At 43.7% G+C, this 16,119-nt stretch overlaps 1 protein-coding gene across 4 annotated transcripts in view; it reads left to right on the top strand.

Moving 5' to 3' along the window:
- The window catches only part of LOC124044109 (mannosyl-oligosaccharide 1,2-alpha-mannosidase IB-like), a 110,538-nt gene that overhangs the window by 53,143 nt on the left and 41,276 nt on the right, over nucleotides 1-16,119 (top strand). For all 4 annotated transcript variants that reach the window (XM_046363564.1, XM_046363567.1, XM_046363566.1 and 1 more), the window contains exon 6: nucleotides 11,394-11,512. In XM_046363564.1, the coding sequence (XP_046219520.1) occupies nucleotides 11,394-11,512 (119 nt within the window). The remainder of the gene's footprint in view (nucleotides 1-11,393; nucleotides 11,513-16,119) is intronic.

Genomic DNA, 16,119 nt, shown 5'->3' with positions numbered 1-16,119 from the left:
ATGCAGTGTTTTTGTAAAAGCTTGTCTTCTTGCATTGCCTGGATGTTGATGGTTCAATGACCAAGCCCAGGAGATCCCTCTCCCGAGGATATTACGCAACCAGGGCTGGATCTAATTCCAATAAGTTGCTCCCTCCCTTTCACTCTTATTTCACTTCCCTTTACAAATAGGCTGATGCATAGTGACATCACAAAGAATGGTACTCTTGGTATGCACTGTCTGCTGAATTGTGGGATAGGATGAGAAATGACACATGATATGGACACCTGCCTGTCCTTCCTACAACCCCAGACAGCATAGCAGGGCTCACTTTGTATTACCATCACACAGTAGAATCCAGGTTGTCTTCCAGAAAGGATCTCTCCCTCCAGCCCCACCCTCTGGCTCCCTACTCTGCTCAGCTCAGAGAGCAGTTGCCATAGCGATTAAAGGGGCAGCTGAGTTCAGGTTTGTTTGGATGCCTGGTCTTCCCCAGAGAGGCAGAGGCGAAGCGAGAGGAATAACTGGGCCCAAAATCTGTCTTCTCCAGCAGGTTGTGTTTTTTTTTTTCGCTCACCAAACAAGGAATTTTTGTATGAAGGTCAATGAGCAAGTGTCGAATTTGGTTAACAAAAAAATCGAATGGCTTATTTGCTCAAATAGAAGTTTCGTAATGCTTACGAGTGCACTGATATAAATAGGTTACGTGACATCCCAGCAAGTTTGAGAATAAACACTTTTTATGTTGGAGTCGTGCCCGTTATTACACTCGTTTCTGCCCTCTCATTGCCTAGAATGGTCCCACCGGATCTTGCCTCTTCCCGACTGCCTTCCATTTTTTAAAGGAATGCCTTTTCTTTGTTAGAGCGGCCAATTAAGTATCTGGTCAATGTAATGGATTATCTGTGTCGTCCCTTATCTGTTTCGGGCTTTGTTTCTCTGTAATACACTACAAACCTGCTAGCCTAGCTGTTAGCATTTAAGATTAGTTGTTATTACAGATTTATTAGATAATAGGATCATACATTTGGAGCCATCCCGTGGTCGACAGCTCCTCTTCCTTCCCCAGTTTGCAGGTCGTTAGTTAGTTAGTCAGTTGGTTGTTTTTTAACATGTAGGTCATGTTTATATGGTCGTTTCCCAGGGCAGAATAGCACATTGGAGCATTCTGGGAAGGGCTGTGAAATGGCGCCAATTAACGCACGTTGGGCGGAGGAGAGGAGATGTCGAGAAACCTAGCAGTGGATGTCTGATAATGGGATGAAGAACCAAATAGGATCATTCAGAACTCAGATATCTGAGACTCACTGAGAGAATACACATACCATCTCTGTCCAGAGGGTAGGGTGAGGAGAGAAGAGGGAGGTGCTGAGTTAAAGGAGTTGAGGGAGATGGAGAGAAACATGAAGGGGAAGATGAGGAGAGAGCAATGTGGAGGGAATATGCAGCGAAATGAGGCTGGAGGAGAGGGAGGTGTGCATGTCAGTTTGTGTTCACTGGTGACAAGATCAGAGTAGAATTCACAAGTGGTAATGTATGGAACACCTCTTGAAAATACACAGGGAAGGTTCATAAGAAGCAACCTGAGAAAATAATGCACTCCAGTTAGGTCCAAAGCAAGGATGGTTGAGGGAGGGATCACAGAGCAACAGGATGTAATACCACTTTGGCGTTCTAAATTATTCCTTCAGTGGCTCTAAACATGAGCAGCTATAGAAAGCATTGTTTTTGTAGGCATTAGCTACGCAATGGCTCATTCAAAGCCAATGGGAAATAAATGTTTCTGTATTTAAATTAATGCCAAAAAGGTCTGTGGTAAACACAATCTTCATCAGCTAATTTCACTTTTTATGAATTTTAAAGCATTTTATCTCATTGAACAAAACATGTAAGGTCGCCTAAGCCTGTGTTTACCTCAGACCTTATTTTCGGCGTTTATCCCAAAACCCCATTCTTTCCCCCATATGAATGGCTGAATGAACCAGAGGTAACTAATTTCTGATTTTTAAGACTATAAGCCGAGGAGCTCTATTATGACAGAGATGGATTCCTCCAATCACACCTCAGGGGATGTGGGATTGACGAGACTAAGTCCCTCCCCCAGGGTTATATTCTCATCTCTCCTCAATATTTATAAGCTCATTACAATATTCCCATTCCCATTAGCCCCCCTGTCGGAGCTCTGATAACATCTACAATTACACACATACTCTTCTGCTGGTTGTCGAACTGTGCTCCCCGGGTGGCTAATATCCTCCTAATGAACAGTCATTTCCTTGTTGGACGACCATGTTGGTGAGAGAGCGAGGGAGCTTGTCGCTGCTCTTGTGGGAAATGATACAGCAGTGGCGACGTTAGTCTTAAAGCTTCCCAGGCCGGCTGTGCTGTGGGATCACTGGGATGGATGCTTTAACTGTGGTAGTGGATGAATCCTGAGTGGGGAGGGATGATGTGGTGGTGATGACTTTATAATGACAGCTGGAGGGGCCAGAGACACTGATTTCAGCTTGAGGGAGTGTGGGAGAAAGAGAGATGAGTAAGGAAAGATGAGGCTCAGCCTGGTGAGTCAGGTTATAGTCAGCCTGTATCTCGTTTTCTCTAACTGCTGAGAAACTCCCCAGTCAATATCCGACACTCTGAAATGAGCGAATGCCTCCAATAAGCCAGCACAACATCTCTAGTCTCCAGTGTTGGTTTGTTTGCATATTTGTGTTTGTGATATTTCTTATCAATCCATATGAATTAGTGCAGCAGTGCACAGTAGTGAGTACTGTGCCAGTAGTAAACACATCTCTGTTTGGCACGCATGTTCTGTACCGTACAGTGTGTTTCTAGGGGTGTGTGTTACATGGGCTCTATCCTTGGAGAGGATGTTTATGGAGGAATTGTTGCATGTCACCCTGATTTAATAACCTTATAGTATGTATTTATTTCTCTCAGTGCTGAAGTTGAGGTTGGCCTGGACCTGCTAGCAGCGTTAGAGACCCGGTGAGATGAGAGACTGCGTACAAACTTGCCCACTAGTCCCTATATAGCGCACTACTGGTTTGCCCAATGGGCTCTGGTCAAAAGTAGTACACTATATTGGGGCTAGGGAATAATTGCAGAGACTGAAGCTAGCTCCGGGTCCCTCCCAACAGGATATTGTCACATTTCCCTCTCAGCTGCTCCAACTCTCCCCTTGTCCCATATTCCCAGCGTTACACTCTGATTCAACTTTTAACAGGCAGGCTGGTGCCAAATTGGACGGCAGGCAGGAAAGCAAACTGATTTTCCCTCTTTTGAGTCTGTTCGGAATGCGCATAAGCCCCTCAAACACGAGGAAAACGGGATAAGGAGAAAGTTAGAACTCTTTTGAACAATCCACTTTAATGACAGCCTAAAAAGGAGCACAAAATTAGCTCCCCCTTTTGTTTGACAAAACATCATATTTATGACAAGAGAAACTGTTCTTCGGAGTAACCCTATTGAATGGGCCACTCAGGAGCCAGTTCCTCAACTCTGCAGCTCTGGAGTTGTTAACATCTTCTATAAATATTAATATTTGTACTAATGACTGGAAGGGGGAACGCTTAATAATGGTACAGGACGTCATGTTGGGAAGACCCATCATGCAGAGTGAGGCCATTGGGAGGAGGAAGGAAGAACATCTGCTGCTCACCACAGTGTAGGTGTCCCTAAAACGAGGCTTCGCTCACATTCACTGCTCCAGAATTTCATCAAAGTGCTATAGCTCAGTAAATATTCATCAGGCCGTATATAGTGACTGGCAGGTCCCACAGCACACAGCCCACAGCCTCATCACACAGTCCCTCTGGAGATGGGCCATGGTAGGGAGCAGAAGATTGAGAGGGAGAGATGGAGGGGAGAGAAATATGGAAAGACGGAGACATTGAGAAGAGACAAGCTCAAAATTTCACCATAGAAATCAAAAAGCCTAGCTGTTTTAGGCAGGCGCCAACCGAATTAGGAAGGGGGAGCACCTCTCCTTTGTAATGAAAGGAATGTTGGTAGGTCGGAGATAAATGTTCTCCTCAATTCTGAGTGGTTGCATCTTCTGCAGGTTTAGTTATCACCCAGGCTAGAAGCCTACGCTGAGAGACTGGATGTGAGAATGGATGTTCTCCGGGTGTGAAAAGTCTGTCAGCAGCTGCGCACATGCACACTTCCATTTTCTCACACACACACACACACACACACACACACACACACACACACACACACACACACACACACACACACACACACACACACACACACACACACACACACACACACACACACACGTGCACACACGTCGTTTAAATCAAGAATCTCAGCCCACACACTTCATTGAGTTCAGGGTTAACCCCAGTGCGTATAAGTACTAGGTTAATCTGAAAAAAGGAAAGATATAAGCCTGTCAGAAATCCTTTTCCCATCTTACTGTGTCTAGAGTTTTGGTGCCTACAGCCCTACACGGATGTATAATAAGTATTGCCAACTCAAAGTACAGGCCTAGTCTTCCTGCTTCAGTGAATGGATTAGCCTATATCAAAACATGACAAAAAAAATTGCTGAAGAGTTCATTGTACTCGTTATTAATAAACAACAACAGACCTAAAATAGCTGTAGAATACAGGTAACTGCCAAAATAAAGGAAACACTTGAATGAGTTATACAAAGTATCTTAAAAACAGATGCTTCCACACAGGTGTAGTTCCTGAGCTATTCCTAAGTAATTAACATCCCCTCAGGCTTAGGGCAGGACCAGGTGCCCATTATTTTGGCTACCATGGCTATGCCCCCATCCACAGGGCATGAGTGGTCACCAAAGGATTTGATGTGCATGAAAATGATTTAAACCATACGTCATGGCTGTCTCAGATCTCAACTCAATTGAACACTTGTGGGAGGTTTTGGAGCGGTGCCTTTTATACCACCAACAAAAAAACACAATTATGGAATTTCTTGTTGAAGAATGGTGTTGCATCCCTCCAATAGAGTTCCAGACACTTGTAGAATCTTTGCCCAGGCCCATTGAAGCTCTTTTAGCTCGTGGTGGCCAAACACCTTATTAAGACACTTTTTATGTTGGTGTTTCTTTTATTTTTTGCAGTTACCTGTATATTATTTCCAACAGTCCCTGGTACGGCTATTTGATAAAGCACACTAGAGATTTACCCTGGTTTCCCCTTCTCAAACTCCTTGATCTCAATTTTTGACACAGATGGATTGGTGTACTCAGATTGTGTGATTAGTTTCCACTGCCTAAAGTACCTGCATACCGCTGGTGTTTGAAGGATCTGGTAGACCTTTGTTTTCTTCAGCTATGCTGCTGTACCGAATGCACAGAAGTCTCCACACATCGTTCTTGTCGGATGACTTTGTGTATTCCAACTTTCAGGAAACGTTGCTGCTCTTGCCCTTCAGCCATAGAAGTCATTTGTTGAAAGTTTACACAAGATATGTTAATTTGTGAGTGGCCTGGTACACTTAAAATAACACATTGGATATTACATAGGCTTCTGTAGAGAGATGGAGTGCACAAAAAAACAGCCAGAAGGCAGTTTGTTCCCTTGGTTAGCGGTTCAAAACCCACATGATCTCTGCAATAGTCATGCACATTAGTCATGTTATAGTTCTTCCTCTTTTAAAAATATCAAATGAGAGCATGCAAGAAGAACTTTCGGCAAGAAAGAAGGTATCAGATTACTTATCCCATGTAATCTCCAATGTAATGTTCTCAGACCTACGGCTGGAGTTACACAAAGCAACATTCACACCATTTTTGTTGTAGTTGCAGGTTGCAAGTGAGATCTAAAGCGGCTTTGCTGTTACATGAAGCAACTTAAACACGATTAAAATTGTGTGCAACAGCCAATCAAATTGAAGCCGCTTCTATGGTATTGTGTGAGAATTCTAAACTCACGCCATGTCATCTGCTGCATTACATCGTGATTTCACAAATTATTGATTTAGACAAAATGCTGGCTGTACAATTTAGCTAGCTAGACAAAATGAAATTGGTAACACTTTGATCAAGCTCGCTAGATACTTTTGGTCATGAAATGTATGTGGACACTTGCTCGTCAAACATCTTATTCCAAAATCATGGGCATTAATGTGGAGTTGGTCATCCCCTTTGCTGCTATAACAGCCTCCTCTTCTGGGAAGGCTTTCCACTAGATGTTGGAATATTGCTGGTGGGACTTGCTTCCATTCAGCCCCAAGCATTCGTGAGGTCGGGCACTGATGTTGGGCTATTGAAAGGCTTGCAGTAGGTGTTCCAATTCATCCCAAAGGTATTCGATGGGGTTGAGGTCAGGGCTCTGTGCAGGCCAGTCAAGATCTTCCACACCGATTTCGACAAACAAATTCTGGATGGACCTCGCTTTGTGCACGGGGTCATTGGCATGCTGAAACAAGAAAGGGCCTTCCCCAAACTGTTGCCACAAAGTTGGAAGCACAGAATCATCTAGAATGTCATTGTATGCTATAGCGTTAAGATTTCCCTTCACTAGAACTAAAGGGCCTAGGCTTGTGTGCGGCTACTCGGCCATGAAAACCCAATTTCATGAAGCTCCCAACGAACAGCTCTTGTGCTGACGTTGCTTCCAGAGGCATTTTGGAACTCTGTAGTGAGTGTTGCAACTGAGGACAGACTATTTTTTTGTGCTACATGCTACGTGCTTCAGCACTCGGCGGTCCCGTTCTGTGAGCTTGTGTGGCCTACCACTTCGCGGCTGTGCTATATCTGTTTATAGACGTTACACTTCACAATAACAGCACTTACAGTTGACCGGGGCAGCTCTAGCAGGGCAGAAATTTGACAAACTCACTTATTGGAAAGGTGGCATTCTATGACGGTGCCATTTTGACAGTCACTGAGCTCTTCAGTAAGGCCATTCTACTGCCCATGTGTATTTATGGAGATTGTATGTCTGTGTGCTCGGTTTTATATTTGTCAGCAACAGGTGTGGCTGAAACAGCCTAATCCACTAATTTGAAAGGGTATCCATATACTTTTGTGTCTATATATAGTGTAGCTTGCAATGAGCTAACGAGTTTCTAGCTGGCGCAGCACATGTTGAACAATTCTTGTTTAAACTGGTCAGAGAGAGGTCTGGGTTCACTTCAGAAATTGTATTCATTGACTTCCAAACCATGTACCAGCCCTGATTCCATTATTTCTTTATACAGTGCTAGTTTGGGTAATGTTTCTTCTGTCCACCTTGAACACGGTTTCCACAGCACTGACAGCTGTTTTGTTGACATGACAACTTCCCAAATCTTTGAATGGATCATGTGACAAAAGCATTAGTTTTGATTGGCTGTTGCTTGCAACTAGTTACACAAAGTTGAAAAGTTTCAATTGGATGCAATCAAGTTTATTAGTTGCAGGCGGGGTGTTTCATGGAGCAATCGAGAAGCAACTGTGTTCCAAGCAACTAAAATTGCGTGCAAGTTGCGTCGTAACTGCAGCTTAAGGCATCCAGCAGGCATCCTCTTGTCATTGTTGATATCTTGACTCTCTAGTTAACCTTAACAGTAAATAATAGACAATCAGAAAATAACTTTGTAAATCATCATTGCGATTCTCAGCTTCACTGAGAAGGCAGGGCGCTGAATGTCATCTCAAACACAGTGGCAAGCAAGACTCCGATCAAGCCCTCTGTGTTAACAGACCCAGTGTGTTCTGTTTACAATCTCTGGTGTTGTAGTCCTGTGGAGCTAACAGCAAACCCTTTGGGAAGAGAGATATAACTTACAGCTTTAATCCAGTCATTAGTATATAACCAGTTGTGTTCTGAATTGTCTCTGGCTTGGCCAGCGTCTTGGTGGTGATGGTGTGGCGCCAACAGAAACCCCCCAGTCAATCTGTGTATGTTGGGTCATGTCCTCAGTGAAAGGCCCAGTCAGAGATGCTCATAGGAGCCGGCTAATGGACAGATGGTCCTTTGTAGCTCAGGTGGTAGAGCTTAGCGCCGGTAACGCCAGGGTAGTGGGTTCGATTCCCAGATTTATGCACACATGACTATGTCGCTTTTGGTAAAAGTGTCTGCTAAATGACATATTATATTGTTATTATACTGTAGATGCTGCAGCAGCAGATGTTCCAGTGCAGAGCCAGTCATTTGGTGGTGGACGGAAGGAGCAGAGCGTGGTCTGAGTTGGCCATGAGGAGATTGGCTTCCCTTACTCCACACTGATTATTAAGCCAGACCCACATGCTGTTTACTCAGGAGGAACAGAGAGGGTGAGCTTTTGAAGGGATGCAAGAGAGGTGAGAGGAAGGGGTTAGGGAGAATGCAAAATGTGTAGAGGGGGCTGAGAGGAGGCTTTGGCATGGACTCGGTCTCAGCTTCAGCGCAGTAGCTGTCTGGTTCTCCCTCAAACTCCCTCTACACTGGGCCCAGGGTCTGGTCTGTCTGAGTGGAGCTCTCCCTCCCCCTCCATTTCCCCCCCTCACACACACACACACACACACACACACACACACACACACACACACACACACACACACACACACACACACACACACACACACACACACACACCCGCCAGTTTATTAGACTGAGAAAATTAGTGAATAATGAAACATCACGTTCCGTGCCATGTGTGGATTTATACTGGAGCGCTAGAAAATCTGTCACCAATGAAATTGGCAGAGAAGAGGGTAGGGAGGAAGAAAGTAGCTGTTATGATTATTCCCCAAATAAACCTTATCCAGGACAATTTGTAACAGATTTACAATGTCTGGCATCTTTAAATACTTCCAGGTATAAATGCCAATCCAGCTTCATTTGATATGATTGGCCCAATTTGAAAGGTTGTAAGTGGATGTTGATAAGACTGATGAAGTGACAAGTACAGAGGGATGATAGGAGGCATGGAGGACAGATGGAGGGAGGGATTAGATGGATTATGTTTAGATGAAAACGATGTAAACCATACATCATGGCCGTCTCAGATCTCAACCCAATTGAACTCTTTTGGGAGATTCTTAAGTGATGCCTGTGACAGTGTTTTCCACCACCGTCAACAAAAACACCAAATGATGGACCACCCGAGTGGCACAGTGTCTAAGGCACTGCATCTCAGTGCTAGAGGCATCACTACAGACCCGGGTTTGATCCTGGGCTGTATCACAACAGCCGTGACCGGGAGTCCCATAGGGCTGCACACAATTGACCCAGCATCGTCCGGTTTTGGGGGGGTGGGGGCTTTACTGGGCTCATTGCGACTCCTTGTGGCAGGCCGGGCACCTGCAAGCTGACCGCTGTTGTCAGGTAAATGGTGTTTCCTCCGACACATTGGTGCAGCTGGCTTCTGGGTTAATAAGCGGGCGGTTGTTAAGAATGGCGGTTTGGCGGGTCATGTTTCTGGGGACGCATGACTCAACCTTCGCCTCCCTAGACTGTTGGGGAGTTGCAGCGATGAGACAAGATCAAAATTGGGGGGGAAAGGGCAGTGAGCTTGTTCTGCTTCCAAGAGGGCCAATCTGTCCAGATCCCAGGCAGGCCAGAGTCTCAGCCTCAGCCAACCAGCCCGATGGGTGTATTTTTAGAGTGATTTAGGACTGCTGTCAGTAGTGATAACACTGCAGCTCCAGCAGAACTAGAGCCTGGCTGGTTCTCTCCTCATTAGGGTTCACCAGCAAAGCCACATACAGAGTTAACAGCATGTATTAAAGGTGCAGTGAAATGCATGCAGAGATGTAGGTATAGTACTAGAAATGTATCAAAAAGAGCAACAGTATTACAGCTGTACCATCAAACTGAGCTGCAGTATTAAGATGTAGTATTAAACTAAGGCCGCTTCAGCGGTATTAAACAGAACTACAGTGATAGAGCTTTGCTGTTAGTTAAAGTGAATTATAATGACCCACACTCACCACCCTGGGCAGACTGCATCACTCCCTTGGCCTGTGGTCACATTGAGGGAGGGGAGGAGTGTGAGTGGTTAGGCTGTCAGTCGTGTTTTAATGAAGATCCCTGCTAGCAGTAATGGCGTCTCTCTCCATTGAAGGTGAGCTAGTGATTACCCTAGACTCCAGAGAGGAGAGGGCTGCTCTGCTCTCCCTCTCACTCATTCAGCCTTCACAGTGACAGGGGTAGGTGGGTCGTAGTGGTAATTGTAAAGTCATGGTGCATCCTAGAGATTTTTATAAACCATAGGCAACCCAATTTGAAGGCGGCGATACTCTGATCATTGGCTGATCGCTCCTTAATGTCCATGCTAAAATGGGATCCAAAGTCACGCCCGCTGTAGTGGCACAGCACCTCCTACTTGTAGGGGGACAACACCTCCTACTCTAAGGGGGACATTATACAACAAACCAGGAGTGTTCCCTGACCAAGTGACCTGACAAGGAAAAACTCTTGGCCCAGGAGTTCTCCCCAAAGAATGTAAGAGGGGCGCTGCGCCACTATTTAAAACATTTCTATGTTATCATTTAAGGCCAGGCACCACACCCTAATACAGTGGTTCCCAAACTGTGGGGCGCGCCCCTGTACTCTTGAAAGTTTTTGTAGTAGAATGTACAAGGTGCATTTTCGGAATTGGGTAGTGCCTGGAGTTTTCCTCTTGTCATGTCAGTCATTACATACCTTAGAACTATTTAGAACTTCATAATGTTTTTTAGCTAGGTTCTTTTGCCCATAGAATTTGTTGTAATGTTTGAGTCACTCAAATATCACATGAATACACATTAGAGGAAAAATGTATACAATGGCAAGACAATTAGCTTTAAAACTGCAACATTTTCTCTTTGCCAAAAGTTTGTCATGAACAGTGCTTGTGCCCATATAAATAGACATGGGGAGCGCGGGATGTTCCCCAATGCTGGAAGGGAGGCCTGAAAGTTGGGAACCCTGCCCTAAATAGTTTTTTTGCACTAGATTGCAAATCAAATTGATTTATATAGCCCTTCGTACAACAGCTGATATCTCAGTGCTGTACAGAAACCCAGCCTAAAACCCCAAACAGCAAGCAATGCAGGTGTAGAAGCACGGTGGCTAGGAAAAACTCCCTAGAAAGGCCAAAACCTAGGAAGAAACCTAGAGAGGAACCAGGAACTGGGGGAGAACTGCCACGTTCCAGGCCTCCCACTTTTATAGGACTCTGCAGCACCACCTTGTTAAAACATCCTGGGGAGAACCCTGTGTGGGTTTCATTCATTTGACATGGGCCACACATACTGTGTGTATCAGGGTTCGGGTCAATTCCATTTAAATTCCAGTCAATTAAGAAAATTATCGAAATTCTACATTTTCCTTATTGATAAGAATTGAAATTTCAATGTTCTACCTGAATTGACTGGAATTTAAATGGAATTGACCCCTAACACTGATATATATGGTAATAAAGACCTTTGGTTGCATTATTTATTGTTACATGAGACCCTAACCCTGTGTATGTCCTCTGTCCAGGTAATTCCCAAATGGGGGCCACCATAGTAGACGCCTTAGACAGCCTCTACATGATGGGACTTCACGACGAGTTCAAGGACGGACAAGAGTGGATAGAGCAGAATCTGGACTTCAGCGTGGTGAGTAGAGCACAAAACCTTTATTTCTGTACTTCAGTAGTGAAAACTCTGTACTTTGCCACCTTCTGGCTTGTAGTCTTCAGTGCCATATAAGCATGTGGTAGAACCTTCAGAGAACCTAGAACCAACAACTTGCTTGATGCCACTTATACCTTATTCAGATCTACTATCAACCACACAGACGGGGCTCTAGAGAGTCCGCCAAGCTACGGACAGAGGGCTCTGGTTTTTAGTCCCTGTCCAGTAGTGAAGCCTTTTGAGACATGAGGAAAGGAGCGTCTAGCATTGCTGTGATGGAGGGAGAACTGGACACGCTGGTCGGAGTCATGGAAATGATGTGGGCAGGGAAAGTGTTTCAGACCACATAAAGGGCAAATGGACTGCAATCAGTACACCCCTGACTGAGACACCTGTCTGTTTCTCTGCCATCTCCCCCTCTGTCTTGATTCTCTGTTTTACCCCTCGCTCTCTCTCTAAGGCTAGGGTTATTAAAGCCCTGCAGATGTAATGACAGCACAGGTGGGGTGTGAATGTTTGACAGGCTGACACTGTGGAATGTAATTAACCTCTGGACTGCTCCGGTCAGCTCTGGGGTAGAGGGAGAGAAGGAAAAGGAAGATTGTGGAAGATGGAGAGATGGGAGATGGATCGAGGGGAGGGTGAGAGAAAAAGAGAGGAAGGATGTTACTGATCTATGTTTACATCAGGGATGGGCAACTGGGGGCTCGTGGGCCCCCCTTTTGAAGGCCTTCGGATCAACCCCAGTTGCAAGTTAGAATAGTATATTACACAAGGTGTTATTTATAAATGTGTCCGCACGCATGACTGCCTCATGCCGCTTTGGATTAAGGCATCTGCGAAATGGCATATACAGTGCATTTGGAAAGTATTCAAAGTAAGTATTTTACAGCCTTACTCTAAAATTTATTAAATTGTTTTTCTACATTAATCTACACACAATACCTTATAATTACAAAGCAAAAACAGGTTTTTAGACATTTTTGCAAGTTTATAATACATTTTTTTTAAACTTATAACATTTACATAAGTATTCAGACCCTTACTCAGTACTTTGTTGAAGAACCTTTGGCAGTGATTACAGCCTCGTTTTGAGTTTGAGACTACAACCGTGGCACACCTGTATTTATGGAGTTTCTCCCAGTCTTCTCTGCAGATCCTCTCAAGCTCTGTTTGGTTGGATGGGGAGCGTCACTGCACAGATATTTTCAGGTCTCTCCGGAGATGTTAGATCGGGTTCAAGTCCGGGCTCTGGCAGGACCACTTAAGGACATTCAGAGACTTGTTCCGAAGCCACTCCTGCATTGTTGGCTGTGTACTTAGGGTCGTTGTCCTGTTGGGAGGTGATCCTTCGCCCCAGTCTGATGTTCTGACCCCTCTGGAGCAGAGTTTAATCAAGGATCTCTGTGTACTTGGCTCTGTAAATCTTTCCCTCGATCCTTCCATAGTCTCCCAGTCCCTGCCACTGAAAAATATCCACACAGCATGATGCTGTCACCACCATGCTTCACCATAGGGATGGTGCCAGGTTTCGTCCAGACGTGACGCTTGACATTCAGGGCAAATAGTTCAATCTTGGTTTCATCAGGCCAGAGAATCTAGATTTTTTTTCTGTGGAAATTTATATAGACAGGTCTGTGCCTTTCCAAATCATGTCCACTGGTGTACTACAATTAAGTTGTAGAAACATCTCAAGACTGATCAATGGAAACAGGATGCACCTGAGCTCAATTTCAAGTCTCATAGCAAAAGGTCTAAATACTTATGTAAATAAGGTATTTCTGTATTATTTTTATATGCAAACATTTCTAAACCTATTTTTGCTTTGTCATTATGGGCTATTGTGTGTAGATTGATGAATTTGTATGTAATCAATTTTAGAATAAGGCTGTAATGTAACAAAAAGTGGAATAAGTCAAGGGGTCTGAATACTTTACGAATGCACTGTATATTATATTGTTATTAGTATTATTGACACTGCTGTAGCAGAAGTTCCAGTGCAGAGCCAGATAAGTTGAGTCATTTGGTGGTAGGCCTGGGAGTCTGGAACAGAGCGTGGTCTGAGTTTGCCACGGAGAGGATTGGCTGCCCGGACATCTCACTGATCATTAAGCCAGACCCTTACTGTGTTTACCCAGGAGAAACCGAGAAGGTGAGATATAGAAGGTATGCAAGAGAGGGGGGTGAGGGAGAATGAAAAATATGCAGATTGGAGAGGCAAAGAGGAGAGGGAGAGATTGCTTGAGAGAGGAGTGGAGAGCAGAGGCTGAGAGGAGGCTTTGGCTGGCTGTCTATCTGGTTCTCGCTTATAAACTCCCTCACCAGACCACATAAAGGGCCAATGGACGACAATCAGTACATCCCTGACTGAGACACTGACTGACCTGACTGTTTCTCTGCCTGAGCATCTCCCCCTCTGTCTTGATTTTCTGTTTTACCAGTCTCTCTCCCTCAACCTTGCACACTCTGGCTAGGGTTATTAAAGCCCTGCAGAGGTAATGACAGCACAGGCGGTGTGTGTTTATGACAGGCTGACCCTGTGGAATGTAATTTACCTCTGAACTGCTCCGGTCAGCGCTGAGGGAGAGGGATAGAAGGACTCATATATATATATATATATATTATATATATATATATATATATATATATATATATAAAAATATATGTATATCATATATCAAATATATATCAAATATATATATATCAAATATATACACACACACACACACACTACCGTTCAGAAGTTTGGGGTCATTTAGAAATGTCCTTGGTTTTTAAAGAAAAGCACAAAAAAATGTCCATTAAAATATCAACTTGATCAGAAATACAGTGTAGACCTTGTTGACTTCTTGGTGACGGGGCCAGTATTGAGTAGCTTGGATGAATAAGGTGCCCAGAGTAAACTACCTGCTACTCTGTCCCAGATGCTAATATATGCATATTATTAGTAGTATTGGATAAAAAACACAAGTTTCTAAAACTGTTTGTATGATGTCTGTGAGTATAACATAACTCATATATGGCAGGTGAAAACCTGAGACAAATCCAACCAGGAAGTGAGAAATCTGAGGTTTGTAGTTTTCTTTAAGTGATTGCCAATCCAATATGCTGTGTCTATGGGGGCAGATTGCACTTTCCCAAGGCTTCCAGAAGATGTCAACCGTCTTTAGAATAATGTTTGAGGCTTCTATTGTGGAAGGGGGTCAAATAAGAGCTGTTTCAACAAGTGGACTAGGCTGTGGCCAATCAGTTGTTTACTGCGCGTTGGAATATTTTTAAGATTTATTATAAAAAGTCCCCAAGGATTGATTGTAAACATCGTTTGACATGTTTCTACAAACTGTAATGGAACTCTTGACTTTTCGTCTGGATTTTGCGCTCTCGCACTGCCTTTGGAATAGTGGACCAAACGCGCAAAAAAAACAGAGGTATTTGGACATAAATATGGACGTAATCGAACAAAACAAACATTTCTTGTGGGTCCTTGGAGTGCATTCCCCACGAAGATCAGCAAAGGTAAGTGAAGATTTATAATGCTATTTATGACTTTTTTTGACTCCAATTTGATGGTTAACTGTATGGCTTGATTTTGTTACTGAAACGCTGTTCTCAGATTATTTTGCTTTTGCTGTAAAGCTTTTTTGAAATCTGACACAGCGGTTGCATTAAAACAAGTTTATCTATAATTATATCTTTCATCAAAGTTTATGATGAGTATTTATGTTATTTATGTGGCTCTCTGCAATTTCTCAAGATGTTTTGGAGGCATTTCTGAACAATGGTGCCAATGTAAACTGGGGTTTTTGGATATAAATATGAACTTGATCGAACAAAACATACATGTATTGTGTAACATTGAGTCCTGGGAGTGTCATCTGATGAAGATAGTCAAAGGTTAGTGATTAATTTTATCTATAATTCTGCTTTTTGTGACACCTCTCTTTGGTTGGAAAATGGCTGAATGCTTTCTGTGACTAGTTGCTGACCTAACATAATGATATGTTCTCCTGTCGCCGAAAAGACTTTTTGAAATCGGACTCTGTGGTTGGATTAACGAGAAGTGTATCTTTAAAATGGTGTAAACTACTTGTATGGTTGAGGAATTTTAATTATGAGATTTCTGTTTTCTGTTGTTTTGAATTTGGCGCCCTGCAATTTCCCTGGCTGTTGGCAAGGTGGGATGCTAGCGTCCCGAACGATCCCAGAGAGGTTAATGTTGTAAATGACTATTGTAGCTGGAAATGGCTGGTTTTTAATGGAAGTTTACATACACTTAGGTTGTAGTCATTTAAACTTGTTTTTCAACCACTCCACAAATTTCCAAGACTATGGGTTGCAACTGCACATGGGGACAAAGATCATCATTTTTGGAGAACTGTCCTCTGGTCTGACAAAACAAAAATAGAACTGTTTGGACATAATGGCCATTGTTATGTTTGGAGGAAAAAGGGGGAGTCTTACAAGCCGAAGAACACCATTCCAACCTTGAAGCACGGGAGTGGCAGCGTCATGTTGTGTGGGTGCTCTGCTACAGGAGGGACTGGTGCACTTCACAAAATAGATGGCGTCATGAGGGAGGAAAATTAGGT

This window comes from Oncorhynchus gorbuscha, linkage group LG09 (genome assembly GCF_021184085.1).
Source record: "Oncorhynchus gorbuscha isolate QuinsamMale2020 ecotype Even-year linkage group LG09, OgorEven_v1.0, whole genome shotgun sequence".
NCBI classification, from domain to species: Eukaryota; Metazoa; Chordata; class Actinopteri; order Salmoniformes; family Salmonidae; genus Oncorhynchus; species Oncorhynchus gorbuscha.
This window is presented reverse-complemented; position numbering and strand designations above follow the sequence as displayed.